Source organism: Tenrec ecaudatus, chromosome 16 (genome assembly GCF_050624435.1).
Source record: "Tenrec ecaudatus isolate mTenEca1 chromosome 16, mTenEca1.hap1, whole genome shotgun sequence".
Classification (NCBI taxonomy): Eukaryota; Metazoa; Chordata; class Mammalia; order Afrosoricida; family Tenrecidae; genus Tenrec; species Tenrec ecaudatus.
In genome coordinates, this window is record NC_134545.1 from 40,249,496 (window position 1) to 40,262,231 (window position 12,736).

The 12,736-nt window shown below is 44.2% G+C and overlaps 1 protein-coding gene across 2 annotated transcripts in view; it reads left to right on the forward strand.

The window, feature by feature from the left end:
- Positions 1–1,114: 1,114 nt before the first annotated feature.
- The window catches only part of POLR3A (RNA polymerase III subunit A), a 98,755-nt gene continuing 87,133 nt past the window's right edge, over positions 1,115–12,736 (forward strand). For both annotated transcript variants that reach the window (XM_075534563.1, XM_075534564.1), the window contains exon 1: positions 1,115–1,295. In XM_075534563.1, coding sequence (XP_075390678.1) covers positions 1,252–1,295 — 44 coding nt within the window. In that variant the 5' untranslated portion in view covers positions 1,115–1,251. The remainder of the gene's footprint in view (positions 1,296–12,736) is intronic.

The following is a 12,736-nucleotide window of genomic DNA, read 5'->3' on the forward strand; positions in this document are numbered from 1 at the left end:
TAATTTATAAATTATTATTTTGTCATATCTTACACTGTCCGATGTCTCCCTTCCCCCACTTCTGTTATCCATCCCCCAGGGAAGAGGTTATATGCAGATCCTTGTAATCGGTTCTCCCTTTCTACCCCACCCTACCTCCACTCTCCCGGTATCACCACTCTCAGCACTGGTCCTGAAGGGATCATCCGCCCTGTATCCCCTGTGTTTCCAGTTCCTATCTGTACCAGTGTACATCCTCTGGTCTAGCCAGACTTGTAAGGTAGAATTGGGATCATGACAGTGGGTGGGGAGGAAGCATTTAAGAACCAGAGGAAAGTTGTATGTTTCATCGTTGCTACACTGCACCCTGACTGGCTCGTCTCCTCCCCGAGACCCTTCTGTAAGGGGGTGTCCAGCTGCCTACAGATGGGTCTTGGGTTTCCCACCAGCATATTAGGTTTTAAGGAGTCTAGGTGACTTAGTGGTTTGCGTGGGACTACCGTCTCAGAAACTCACAGGGACAGTTCTGCCCTACCCTATAGTGTCGCTGTGAGTCTGAATTGACCAGAAGGCAGTGCGTTTGTTTTGTTGTATTAGGCTTTAAGTTAGTGGAGTCAGAATGATGGATGTGAAATGACTCAAGGCTCCATGATCTCAGTATCACCTGCAGTCCAGAGATCTGCATGCAGGACTCACCAAGGCCAACCCTTCAGAAAGGAGACTCCTGTCTGCGCTTGCGAGGGAGATCTTGGCAGGAATCCACTTTCTAAAGCACTTTGAGCTCCAAGATGGCCCGAAGGAATTCCATGGAAGTTTAATCCTTGTGGGGATGCTGCAAATCAATTTTGAGTGTTCCCTGCCATTTAAACTCAAATACACCTCTTGAGTTAGGTGATAATTGATGTTGGTAATGACGATTTTCATTGTATGCAGATTTTGACCTTGGGACAGCCTAAAAGTCCTAAAGCAAAAAGTGAACACCTAGAAAAAGAACTGCCTTTGAAACCTCAGGCCTCAGTGCAGTTCCACAGATGTTCCACAAGGTGACAGCATAGGGGGCGGCCCCAAGCGGTCTGCCCACGGCCTCTCTTGACGGAGACGCGCGCCCGCGCTCCCGGAAGGGGAAGCCCACGCCGGGAGGCATCACGGTGCCCGGGAAGGTGGTGCCATGTCTCAGCCGAGAGCGGGTCTGCGAGCGCTTGGGAAGCGCTAGGACCACTTTTTCTCTGATCGGCCTCCCTGGTCCCAAGCAGGGGACCCTCAACCTTCACCATGGTGAAGGAGCAGTTCCGGGAGACGGACGTGGCCAAGAAAATGTAAGTCAGAGCAAGGGTGGCCTGGGGGAGAGAACTGAGGCGTGGAATGGGCCGCGCTCCCGGGTCCCCGGTTTCACAGGGTCCGAAGCCAGAGGCTCCTGGAAGAGAAAGCAGAAGATTAGTAGGCAAAGTTTAGAAATAGCGGGGTAGGTGGTGGGGAAAAAGCAACGGCCAACCAGAGAGGATTTCAGCGTCTGAGCGGTGACCGGCAAGGGGATCTCGAGCTCAGGCGCAAAACTGAGCATGCTGCACGGTTCTTGGAGACGGTGACACGATGGGCCGAGTTCGAGTTCCCCCGAGTGCGCACGAGACCCGGTTGAACCGCTCTCGCCACCCGAGGCCTGCGGAGCCCGCTGGTGCGAAGACGGTGCCATGTTTCGAGCGCTTGGTTCGCAGCTAACTGGCAGCAGACACGAGGCTGCTATTCCGGACCTTACCCCCCAGAGCTTATTAGGCTACAGCCCCAGAATTTCAAAGAAGTACAAAGATGAAATCTTTTGACTCTAGCCATAGCCCCAGACCCTGAGACTGCAGAGCCCTGTGTATAGTGTGTGTTAGGTCCAGTGTTGGTCGTGGAGGATATAATGTGCATAAGACCTCTGCTGCCTACCCAATTGGAGAACGTGGGCAAAGTCAACAGTGTCATAAGTACAAGATAAGGGGCCACTGCTGTCGAGTCAATTTGATTGAGGGACCCTCTCTCCTAGAGCTTATTTTTTAAAACGAAATTATAAGTAAGGGGAAAGAAATAAGGGAAGGGGGGAAAGCAGTATAATGGGAGGAGGGACATCACCACAGTGAGGAGACAAGACTCCACCCGCCCACTTACACTCCAACTCCTCTGAGACACTGGACATCTTTTTACAAGACAGTTAGTGGGTGGAAGGGGACTGGTTGAGAAATATGTCAAGGTTGCAGTTTAGGGTTAATTTGCAGAAAAATTTATCCTTTTATGATAGGCCTTTCGGATTCTGGAAGACATTAGCATAAGTGGAGATATAGAGAGGAAAGAAAATGGAAAATTTCTTAAAAAGTAAATCCTTTAGCTTTCCAGAAATTAAAGGGTGAGGGAGTTTAGTTCTTTTTTAAAATACTTTTATGGGGGCTCTTACATCTCATCAAAATCCATACATTCCTCCAGTGTGTCAAGCACATTTGCACATATGCCGCCATAATCATTTTCAAAGCATCCTCTTTCCGCTTGAGCCCCTGATATCAGCTCCCCATTTTTTTTTTACATTTTATTAAGGGCTCATACAACTCTTATCACAATCCATACATATACATACATCAATTGTATAAAGCACATCCGTACATTCTTTGCCCTAATCATTTTCAAAGCATTTGCTCTCCACTTAAGCCCTTTGCATCAGGTCCTCTTTTTTTTTTCCCTCCCTCCCCGCTCCCCCCTCCCTCATGAGCCCTTGATAATTTATAGATTGTTATTTTGTCATATCTTGCCCTATCTGGAGTCTCCCTTCTCCCCCTTCTCTGCCGTCTGTCTCCCAGGGTGGAGGTCACATGTGGATCCTTGTAATCGGTTTCCCCTTTGAAACCCACTCACCATCTACTCCCAGGATTGCCCCTCACATCCCTGGTCCTGAAGGTATCATCCACCCTGGATTCCCTGTGCCTCCAGCTCCCATATGGACCAGTGTACAACCTCTGCCCTATCCAGTCCTGCAAGGTAGAATTCGGATCATGGTAGTTGAGGGGGAGGAAGCATCTAGGATCTGGGGGAAAGCTGTGTCCTTCATCAGTGCTACATGGCACCCTGAGTGACCCATCTCCTCGCCTAAACCCCTCAATGAGGGGATCTCCAGTGGCCGACAAATGGGCTTTGGGTTTCCACTCTGCACTTCCCCCTTCACTCACTATGGTGTGTGTGTGTGTGTGTGTGTGTGTGTGTGTGTGTGTGTGTGTGTGTATATATATATATATATATGGCTTAATGCCTTATAGCTGGTCCCTTTGGCACCTCGTGATCGCACAGGCTGGTGTGCTTCTTCCATGTGGGCTTTATTGCTTCTGAGCTAAATGGCCGCTTGTTCACCTTCAAGCCTTTAAGACCCCAGACACTATCTCTTTTGATAGCCGGGCACCATCAGTTTTCTTCACCACATTTGCTTATACACCAGTTTGTCTTCGGCGATCGTATCATGGAGGTGTGCAGCCAATGATATGATTTTTTGTTCTTTGATGCCTGATAACTGATCCCTTCGGGACCATGTGATCGCACAGGCTGCTGTGTTCTTCCATGTGGGCTTTGTTGCTTCTGAACTAGATGGCCGCTTGTTTATCTTCAAGCCTTTAAGACCCCAGACACTATCTCTTTTGATAGCCGGGCACCATCAGCTTTCTTCACCACATTTACTTGTTCACCAGCTTTGGCTTCAGCAGTTGTGTCGGGAGGGTGAGCATCGTAGAGTGCTAATTTAATAAAAGAAAATATTCATGCTTTGAGGGAGTGCTTGAGTAGAGGCCCAAGGTCCTTCCGCCACCTTAATACTAAACCTATAAATATAGACACATAGATCTATTTCCCCATCCTCATATATATATTTGCATGTACATGTCTTTGTCTAGACCTCCATGAATGCCCTTTGCCTCCTAGCTCTTTTCTCCATCTCCCTTGACTTTCCTCCTGCCCTACTACTATGCTCCGTCCCCACCTGGGTTACAGCTATACCTCTTCTTTACGTAACCTTACCCTTGATCATTCCCTACCAGGCCTGCCACTCCCTCCTCACCACCATTTTGGGTCCCATGTTGTTCCCTTGTCCCTGTGTTTGTTAACACCACTTCCTTACCCCCCCCCCCACTTCCCCCTATCCCAAGTCCCCCCAGAACTGTTGGTCCCGTTGTTTTTCCTCCAGATAGTTCATCCAGCCTGTCCTATTCAGACCTGTGGAGACACTAACATGCACGAAAACAAGACAGGAAAACAAAGCAACAGTATACAACCAGACAACAGAACAACAAACCACTGACAAAGAAATAAAGCACATCATGAAAGAAAAGCTTGTAGTTAGTTCAAGGATCGTTTGTTGGCCCTTAAGAGTGTTTTCCAGTCCAATCTGTTGGGGCACCACGCCCTGTCCCCAAAGTCCACTTTCAGCATTCCCTGGGGACCTTGCCGCTCCATTCCTTGCTGTTACGCTGCACTCCCCCAGTGCTTGCCTCGGTGTGGTGGGATCAAGTCAGGTGCAATTCCCACACTGTCTCTGGTGCTGTCCCCTGTATCGCCCTTAGTCACTGAGGGGCATCATGTCTCATAGTAGGGCCAGCCATGTTGTTCTCTCTGTGGACTGACTGTTCTAATCAGGAACATCATCCTCACGGCCTGGTGGGCCAGGCTGTGCTCCACTCTCTCCTCCTCCCCCTTCATCTGCTCCCGTGTGCTCTGATCAGATATGTCCATCTCCCGGAGTTGCAGAATCAATGTTGTCCTTTGAAACAAATTCTTCTCGGGGGAGGGGCAGGAATCCACTTACTTTTTGGTGCTGGGGCCAGCCTCCCAGACCTCTCCACTGGTTCCCTACCACACCGGGATGTTGCATTCACACCTTGCGGCACTGGGTTGAAGTCTGGTCCCACTTTCCCTGTGGAGATATAAACAATACCTTCCCCTTCGGTGGGTTAGTGCCCCATGCCCCCACTCCCCTTTTCTTCTTTATGTTCATCCTTTTATTTTCCTTTCCCCACCTCCTTCACCCTTGTCTATCATGTGCATCCCAGGTTTTGAGCTGGTCTCTGCCATACTACACAGTCTTTACCCCAAAACTGTTTGTATACAGTAGTTTTTTCCCCTATGCCACTTTTGCATCTATTTTTTTAATACTTACCTCAGCGGGCTCATGTTGTACTTGTCCTTTTGTGCCTGACTTACTTCGCCTAGCATGATTTCCTCCAGTTCTTCCCATGCTGTTATGTGCCTCATACGTTCATCACTGCTTTTTAGTGATGCGTAGTACTCCATTGTATGTATATACCACAGTTTTTTAATCCAATTGTCAGTTGATGGAAATTTGGGTTGCTTCCAGCTCCTTGCAATTGTGAACTGTCCCGCAATGAACATTGGAGCACAGATGTCTGGTCTTGGTTTGTTTCTTGCCTCTTCTGGGTATATGCCCAGTAGGAGCTCCCTATTTCTTGCCCCTCCATCCCTCACAAACCCTTGATAAGTTATAGTTTATTTTTCCATATCTTAACATCATCCTCCATTGCTCCATACCCACTTTTCCATTATTTGTCTAGGTCGATTCTTGTGATCGATTCCAAGAGTTTTAGTTCTTCACTTTTTTTTGCTTTCTCTGAGGGCACAGGATGAGGGTTAGGGAGACTTCATAGTAGGGTGTGGTAATTATTTTAGAAGAATACCAGACTAGTGCTAAGGAGTTGGAGATGAAAGATTTCCCCAATTCCAACTCTTCCAAGATGCTATGCTGTTCTGGTGGTGGGTGCTGTTCTGTCTTACATTTGGAGGTCATGCAGAGGTGAACCAAATTAAGGGTCCAGAGTCAAAAGCCAGAAATGTCAAAAGATTACAATAGATCTTGTTTTTATCAAAGCTCAGTCAGGAAATAGAGGTATGGCTTTGCAGGTGAGGTGTGTTAGAATGTGCACTGGTACCAACAGATGCATCCCAGCCAGGCAAACAAAGCATTGTTTTAGACTTTGTAGAGTCTAAAACCCCCAAAGAAGAGGGTGACTAGGTCTACATTCTCAACTAACCTTCGGTCTTAATCCCACTCTAATCCCGTCCACTAGTGTAGTAGAGAATACCTTCCGAAGTGAGATGATAGCCACAGGTTTGGAGCCCAGAATTATAATACAACGCATAAGGAACAATGGGTAGACATAGTAGTAAAAGGCAGCCATTTTAACTGACTACAACTCAAGAGCTCGTAGTGTAGGCTACTCAAGGGAGGTTGACTCATTTGGCAGAAGTGCATTTCAGAGGGTCACGGGGTTAAAACCGGCAGGGTTGGTAGGGATGAGGGTCAAGGGGAAATGAGATTGATAGAATTTCTTGCTTGAGCATGTGTATTGTACTGTATTGTGGTGTGTGGAATGTTTGGAATGGGGAACACATGTCTTACCTGGGTGAATGAAATGACCTCACAAATGATTTTCCAAACTAACGCTGGCTCTCCTTGTTAGCTAGCCCCAACCCCCAGCCCTATTCACAGAAAAGCCAATGTGATTAAAATCCATTTAAATCATTGCACTAAAATTCCATTCCAGACTTCCAAAGCTCTATATGATCTGGCCCCTGCATACCTTACTCATTTTATCATACATCACTAAACCTTCTATAGTCCAACTAAAATGGTTTTATTTGGTTCCTTGGCTGATTACAAGGATCCACATGAGATCTCCTCCCTGGGAGAGGGACGGCAGAGAAGGGGAGGAAGGGAGACTCCGGATAGGGCAAGATATGACAAAATAACAATCTGGATTATCAAGGGCTCATGAGGGAGTGGGGAGCGGGGAGGGAGGGGGGAAAAAGAGGACCTGATGCAGAGGGCTTAAGTGGAGAGCAAATGCTTTGAGAGTGATTAGGGCAAAGAATGTACTCATGTGCTTTATACAATTGATGTATGTATATGTGTGGATTGTGATAAGAGTTATATGAGCCCCTAATAAAATGTAAAAGAAGAAAAGGAAAATGCCAGGCTTATGTCAGCCGTAGATCCAATGCCGTAGTTGTTCTCCCTACCTGAAATGCTATTTTTCTTGGTTGTCTGTGGCTAACTCTCTCTTATTCAGAATTCACATTAAATGTCAATTTCACCTAGAAGCCCCGAGGTATTAAATATCCTTCTTAGATTCTCTTTACAACCATGTCTTAGCTGTTTAGTACTGCTGTAGTCGAAATACGACAAGGGGGTGGCTTTAATTAACAAATTTATTTTCTGCTTAGAAGACTTGAAGTTTGAATTTAGGGGAAAGGAGTCCTAGTACTGCTGTGGTATAAGCATTGGGCTGCTAACCCAAGGTCAGCAGTTCAAAACTACCAGTGCTCCATTGGAGAAAGATGAGCCTGTCTGCTCTGATAAGATTAAGGATCTGTCAGAAACCTAGAGTGTTGCTGTGAGGAAGAATCAACTTGATGGCAGTAAGTTTTGGGGTTTTCTGTAGGGGAAGGTCCTTACTCATGTTCTCTCTTTTCACCCCCATATTCCTTCTGGTTCACATTCTCAGCTAACCTCTGGTTTTAATCCCACTCTAATCTAATCCATTAGTATAGTTGAGAATGCCTTCCGAAATGGGATTCTAGAAGCCTTTGTCATTACAGCTTCTATCCCTTGCCACCTTGGTGATCTTCATTTGTAGTGGCCTCTCTTTCCCCTGTCTGCCAGCTCTGCTCTTTTAAATCTGAAAAGAGATTCGATGCAAAACTCATGTAGTGAGTTAACCACAGGGCCAGCCGGTCAGACCTACCAACCACTCTGAGGGGAGGAGGAGGAGAAGGGACTTGGAAAATGGAGAACAGCTCTACTGTGTCCTTTAACTCCATAGACAACTCCATAGAGTCCGAATTGGAGTGTGTTTAGTGGTGGTACTAATACTGCCACCTGAGCATAACAAACAGCCTATCAAAGCTCAGTTAGGCACTATATCCACAAGTATAGGGATTAGGAGGTACTCTGATGGCACAGTGTTCAGCACTCCATTGCTAACCAAAAGCTTGGTAGTTTGAACTCACCAAGTATTCCATGGGAGAGAGATGTATCATTCTGCTTCTGTAAAGATTAATAGCCCCTGTAAACACTATGGGGCAGATCTCTTACTATAGGGGCACTTGGGATCAACTTGCTGGCAATGGGTTGGGTATATTGTTGTTGTTGTTAGGTGCCCTCCAGTCAGTGCCTACACATGAAGAACAGAACAAAACACGGCGCAGTCCGGTGTCATCCTCACTTGTTCATATGTTTGAGCTCATCTATGCAGCTACTGTGCCAATTGATCTTTTTGAAGGTCTTGCTCTTTTTCACTGCCTCTCTGATTTTCAAGCACGAGGCCCTTCTCCCCAGGACTGGTCTTTCCTGAGAACCTGCCCACAGGATGTGAGATGAAAGCTTGCCATTCTTGCCGCTAAGGAATATTTTCTTCCAAGAAAGAACTGTTTGTTCTTTTGGCGGTCCATGGTACTTTCAGTATTGTTTGCCAGCACCGTAATTCAAAAGATTGTTGCTTCCTTATGTAATGTCCACATGCCAATGGGGTGATTGAATCAGGCACACTTCAGTCTCCAAAGATACATCCTTGCTTTTCAATACTAAGTAGGCCTTTTTAATTTAATTATTAGGAGCTCATACAACTCTTGTCACAGTCCATACATGCATCAACTGTGTAAAGCACATTTGAACATTCATTGTCCTCGTCATTCTCAGAACATTTGCTCATGTGCTTTAGCAACGCTTGATGAAGAGCAAGCTTCAGAGTTTCTGCTGACATCCCCTTTGAGCTCTTCTTTGCTAGCTTTTAAATGAACATTTCCTTTCTTACATGATGTTTTAAAACAGTTTCATTGCCATAATTCACATGACATACAATTCAGTAGCTCAGTCACATCAAGAAGAGTCGTACAGTCATCACCTCAATCTTTTTTTTTGGACTCGATAGAAAGAAATTTATTCTTTTTTTTTTCTCAATCAATTTTATAACATTTTCTTGGTTCTTGTACTCATGGTTATTGGCTATTAGCTCCATTTCCTCCCAGCGTCTCCTGCCATAAGGCCAAGGAACCATTAAGCTAATTACTATCTCTGGATTTACATATCCTGAATTTCACCCATATAATGTTCTTTAGAAATTTTTTAATTTTAATAAATAATTTTATTTGGGGCTCTGAAAGCTCTTATAACAATATCACATATCAGTTACATTAAGCACGTTTGTACATATGTTGCCATCATCATTTCCAAGAAATTTTCTTTCGGATGATACAGGTCATCAAGTATGGGTGAGGTCTATAGTTGTCACCTACTCAGGTGGTCTAGGAGGGAGGAATGAAGCAAGAGCCTACACAGAGGACAGGTTGCTTAGGGTCCTGGCCAAGCCCTGGAGTCATGGGACAGCTGGTGAATAGCTAGTTATGTGAACCAAGAGGCTTCCAAGGCCCTCAGTTTTGGGTCTCATGCCCCTACTCTCTGCCTGTGCTTTGTAAAACCACTGTTCTAATTCTATTGTTCTGCTATTACCTTGTTAATAGACCAAATGTGTGTGTTAACTGCTGATCAGAGGAGTTTAAAACAAAAATCGAACACCAAAACAAAAAACCTGTGAATTGCTGTGCCTTAAGATGTGCCCCTGCCCCTCCCCCCAGTGGATGGTGGTGTCTATTCATTGTTTATATGCATGCTCTGCCCCTTCAGCTTGTCCAGGCAGCCACCCCAGTTAGGTCCTGGACCCAGAAAAATTTGTCTGGAGAGTAGAAAGCTGTGCTCTACGGGCTAGGGCCAAGAACTGATGATAAACGTTATCTATTGAGAGGCAGATGTTGCTACTCTCTTATTTGAAAAGATTTGTGTCTACTTATGTTGATGCTCAGTGGCCTTTTTTCTTGCTAGTCCCTGGGGAGTACTACAGTGTGTGCTACTCTTTCACTCTCTTGCTCCAACCTCCTTCACACATATGTTTACTCTGGCCATGTGTTCTTGGTTTATTGATCTGTTGATTATTATGTTCTGTCCATTCTTGTCTCTCATTATGACATTTACTAGTACCATATATACTCAAGTATAAGCCAACTCGAATATTAGCCAAGGCACCTAATGTTACCACCAAAACTGCCTAAAAATATGTGTTGAAAAACATGGCTTATACATGCGTATATATGGTAATTCTATTTTGTTTGAGAGTAATAGTGCCAGTTCTGCTTTTTGGGGGTTTCCTTTAGGTTGGTAAAATTTTCGTCATTCTTTTACTCTCGGTCCGTTTTTGTCTGTGAGCTTGAAGTGTGTCTTTTGAAGGCAGCAGATTGATCGATCTTGATTGCAAATCCAGTCTGCTACTGTTTGTCTTTTGATTAGTGCATTTAGTCCATTGACATTCAGTGTGATTTATTCTAAATGTACGCTAGTTGCTGTCGTATTATTTGTGTTTGGGATTTTTCTTTTTTTTGGGGTGACATGAGTTTATTCATGTCTTCATTTACCCTCCAGATCTGTTTTGTTTTGGGTTGTTTGTTAGCTTTCAGAGTGTTGTTTTTGGTGAACTGTCTGTTCATGTCTTTTGAATACTTCTAAATTGGCTCATTTCTTTAATTCGCTTACTGATATGTTGTTGAGTTATGTAGATTTTCGTAATTAGACCCTTGTCTGTTGTGTATTTGTATTATTTTTTCCCAATCTATGAGCTCATGTTTTACTCTTTTGATGAAGTTTTTGATGTGCATAAGTGATTTATTTTCAATTGGTCCTAGTCATCTATTTTGTCTTCCATTATTTTTGCTTCCTGTACTATAATTGATATCCCATGTATGCCCTTCAATAGAACCCTTAAGACTGCCCTAGTTTTCTCACTGATAGTCTTACTAGCTTTGGGATGTACATTTATATCTTTAATCCTTCTTTAGTTTGTTTTTGTGTATGGGTTCCGTTTTGCATATTGAGATTCAGCACCATTTGTTGAAGAGATTATCTTTATTCCATTTGATAGTTTTTGGTCCCTTGTAGAAGATTAGTTGCCTATAGGTGGTTGCATTTACTTCTGAGTTTTCCGTGTGTCCTATTGGTCTAAGTCGCCATTAATGTATCAATACTAGGCTGTTTTGACTACTGTGGCTACAAGTAGATTTTTATGTAGGGCAGTGAGGCCTCCTACCTGGTTCTACTTAAAAAAACAAACAAACATTTTATTAGGGGCTCATACAACTCTTAGCACAATCCATACATACACCAATTGTGTAAAGCACATCTGTACATTCTTTGCCCTCATCATTTTCAAAGCATTTGCTCTCCACTTAAGCCCCTGGCATCAGGTCCTCATTTTTCCCCTCCCTCCCCGCTCTCTTGTCCCTCATGAACCCTTGATAATTTATAAATTATTATTTTGTCATATCTTGCCCTGTCCGATGTCTCCCTTCACCCCCTTTTCTGTTGTCTGTCCCCCAAGGAGGAGGTCGCTCGTAGATCCTTATAATCGGTTCCCTCTTTCCCACCCCCTCTCCCTCTACCCTCCCAATATCGCCCCTCACAACCCTGTTCTGAAGGTATCGTCCACCCTGGATTCCCTGTGCCTCCAGCTCCTATCTACACCAGTGTACATCCTCTGCTCTATCCAGGCTTGCAAGGTAGAATTCGGGTCATGATAGTTTGGGGTGGGGAGGAATCATTTAGGGGCTGGAGGAAAGCTGTATTCTTCATCGGTGCTACATTGCACCCTGACTGACTCATCTCCTCCTCTAGACCCCTTTGTGAGGGGATCTCCAGTGGCCGACAAATGGGCTTTGGGTCTCCACTCTGCACTTCCCCTTTCATTCACCTGGTTCTACTTTTTAAGAAGTTCTTCGATTATCCTGGGTCACTTCCCTGTCCATATGAAGTTGGTGATTAGTTTTTCCCTTAATTTTTCCAAGAATGTATTTGGGATTTGAATTGAATTTACACTGTAAATTCATTGTGGATTGCTTTAGGTAATACTGACGTTTTCACAATATTAAGGCATCCTAAGGCATCTTTTGGTAAACATAGGTTGTCCTTCCATTTATGTAGATCTCTTTTGGCCCATACAATAGTGTTCTGTAGTTTTCTTTGTATGGGGCTTTTGTGTAATTGGTTAGGTTTTACCCTAAGTATTTTATCTTTTCTGTGGTTATTGTGAATGTTAATTTTATATCATTTTCGAAGCTCTCTTTGCTGGTAACAGGAATCCAATTAATTTCTGCTTGTTAATCTTGTATCCTGTTACTTTGCTGAATCCCTTGTTTATTTCCAACAGTCTTTTTGTGGAGTCTTTTAGTCTCTCTCTTTAGAATCCTATTATCTGCAAGTGGCAGTGGTTGCACTCGTTTGCCTGTTGCTGTCTGATGGTTATGGCTAAGTTGAGTAAGAAAGCTGCTTTATGTGTGAGGGTTCTTTTTTCTCTGCTGTGTTCCCCCTTGTTATCTATGTTAGAGAGTTTGACTACAATATTGTGAGGAGTTACTCTTTTGGGGCCCCTCCTGATTTGCATTCTTTTGGCTTCATGGATAAGTTATCTTTTCATTCTTTATGTATTGAGGAAATTTTTCTCCTAGGAATTGGCCTTTACTCTGTGATTTTAAATTTTTTGTTTCTCTCTCTGAAATCTCTATAAGTCATACTGTTTGTTTTCTTGTTTGTGTCCCACATTGTTGATAAGCTTTGTTTGGGTTCCTTTCCACTTTTTGTTTTGCTTGTTCTTCTCTTAGATTGGAATCCATAGATTTTTGTCTTCAAGCTCCATAATTC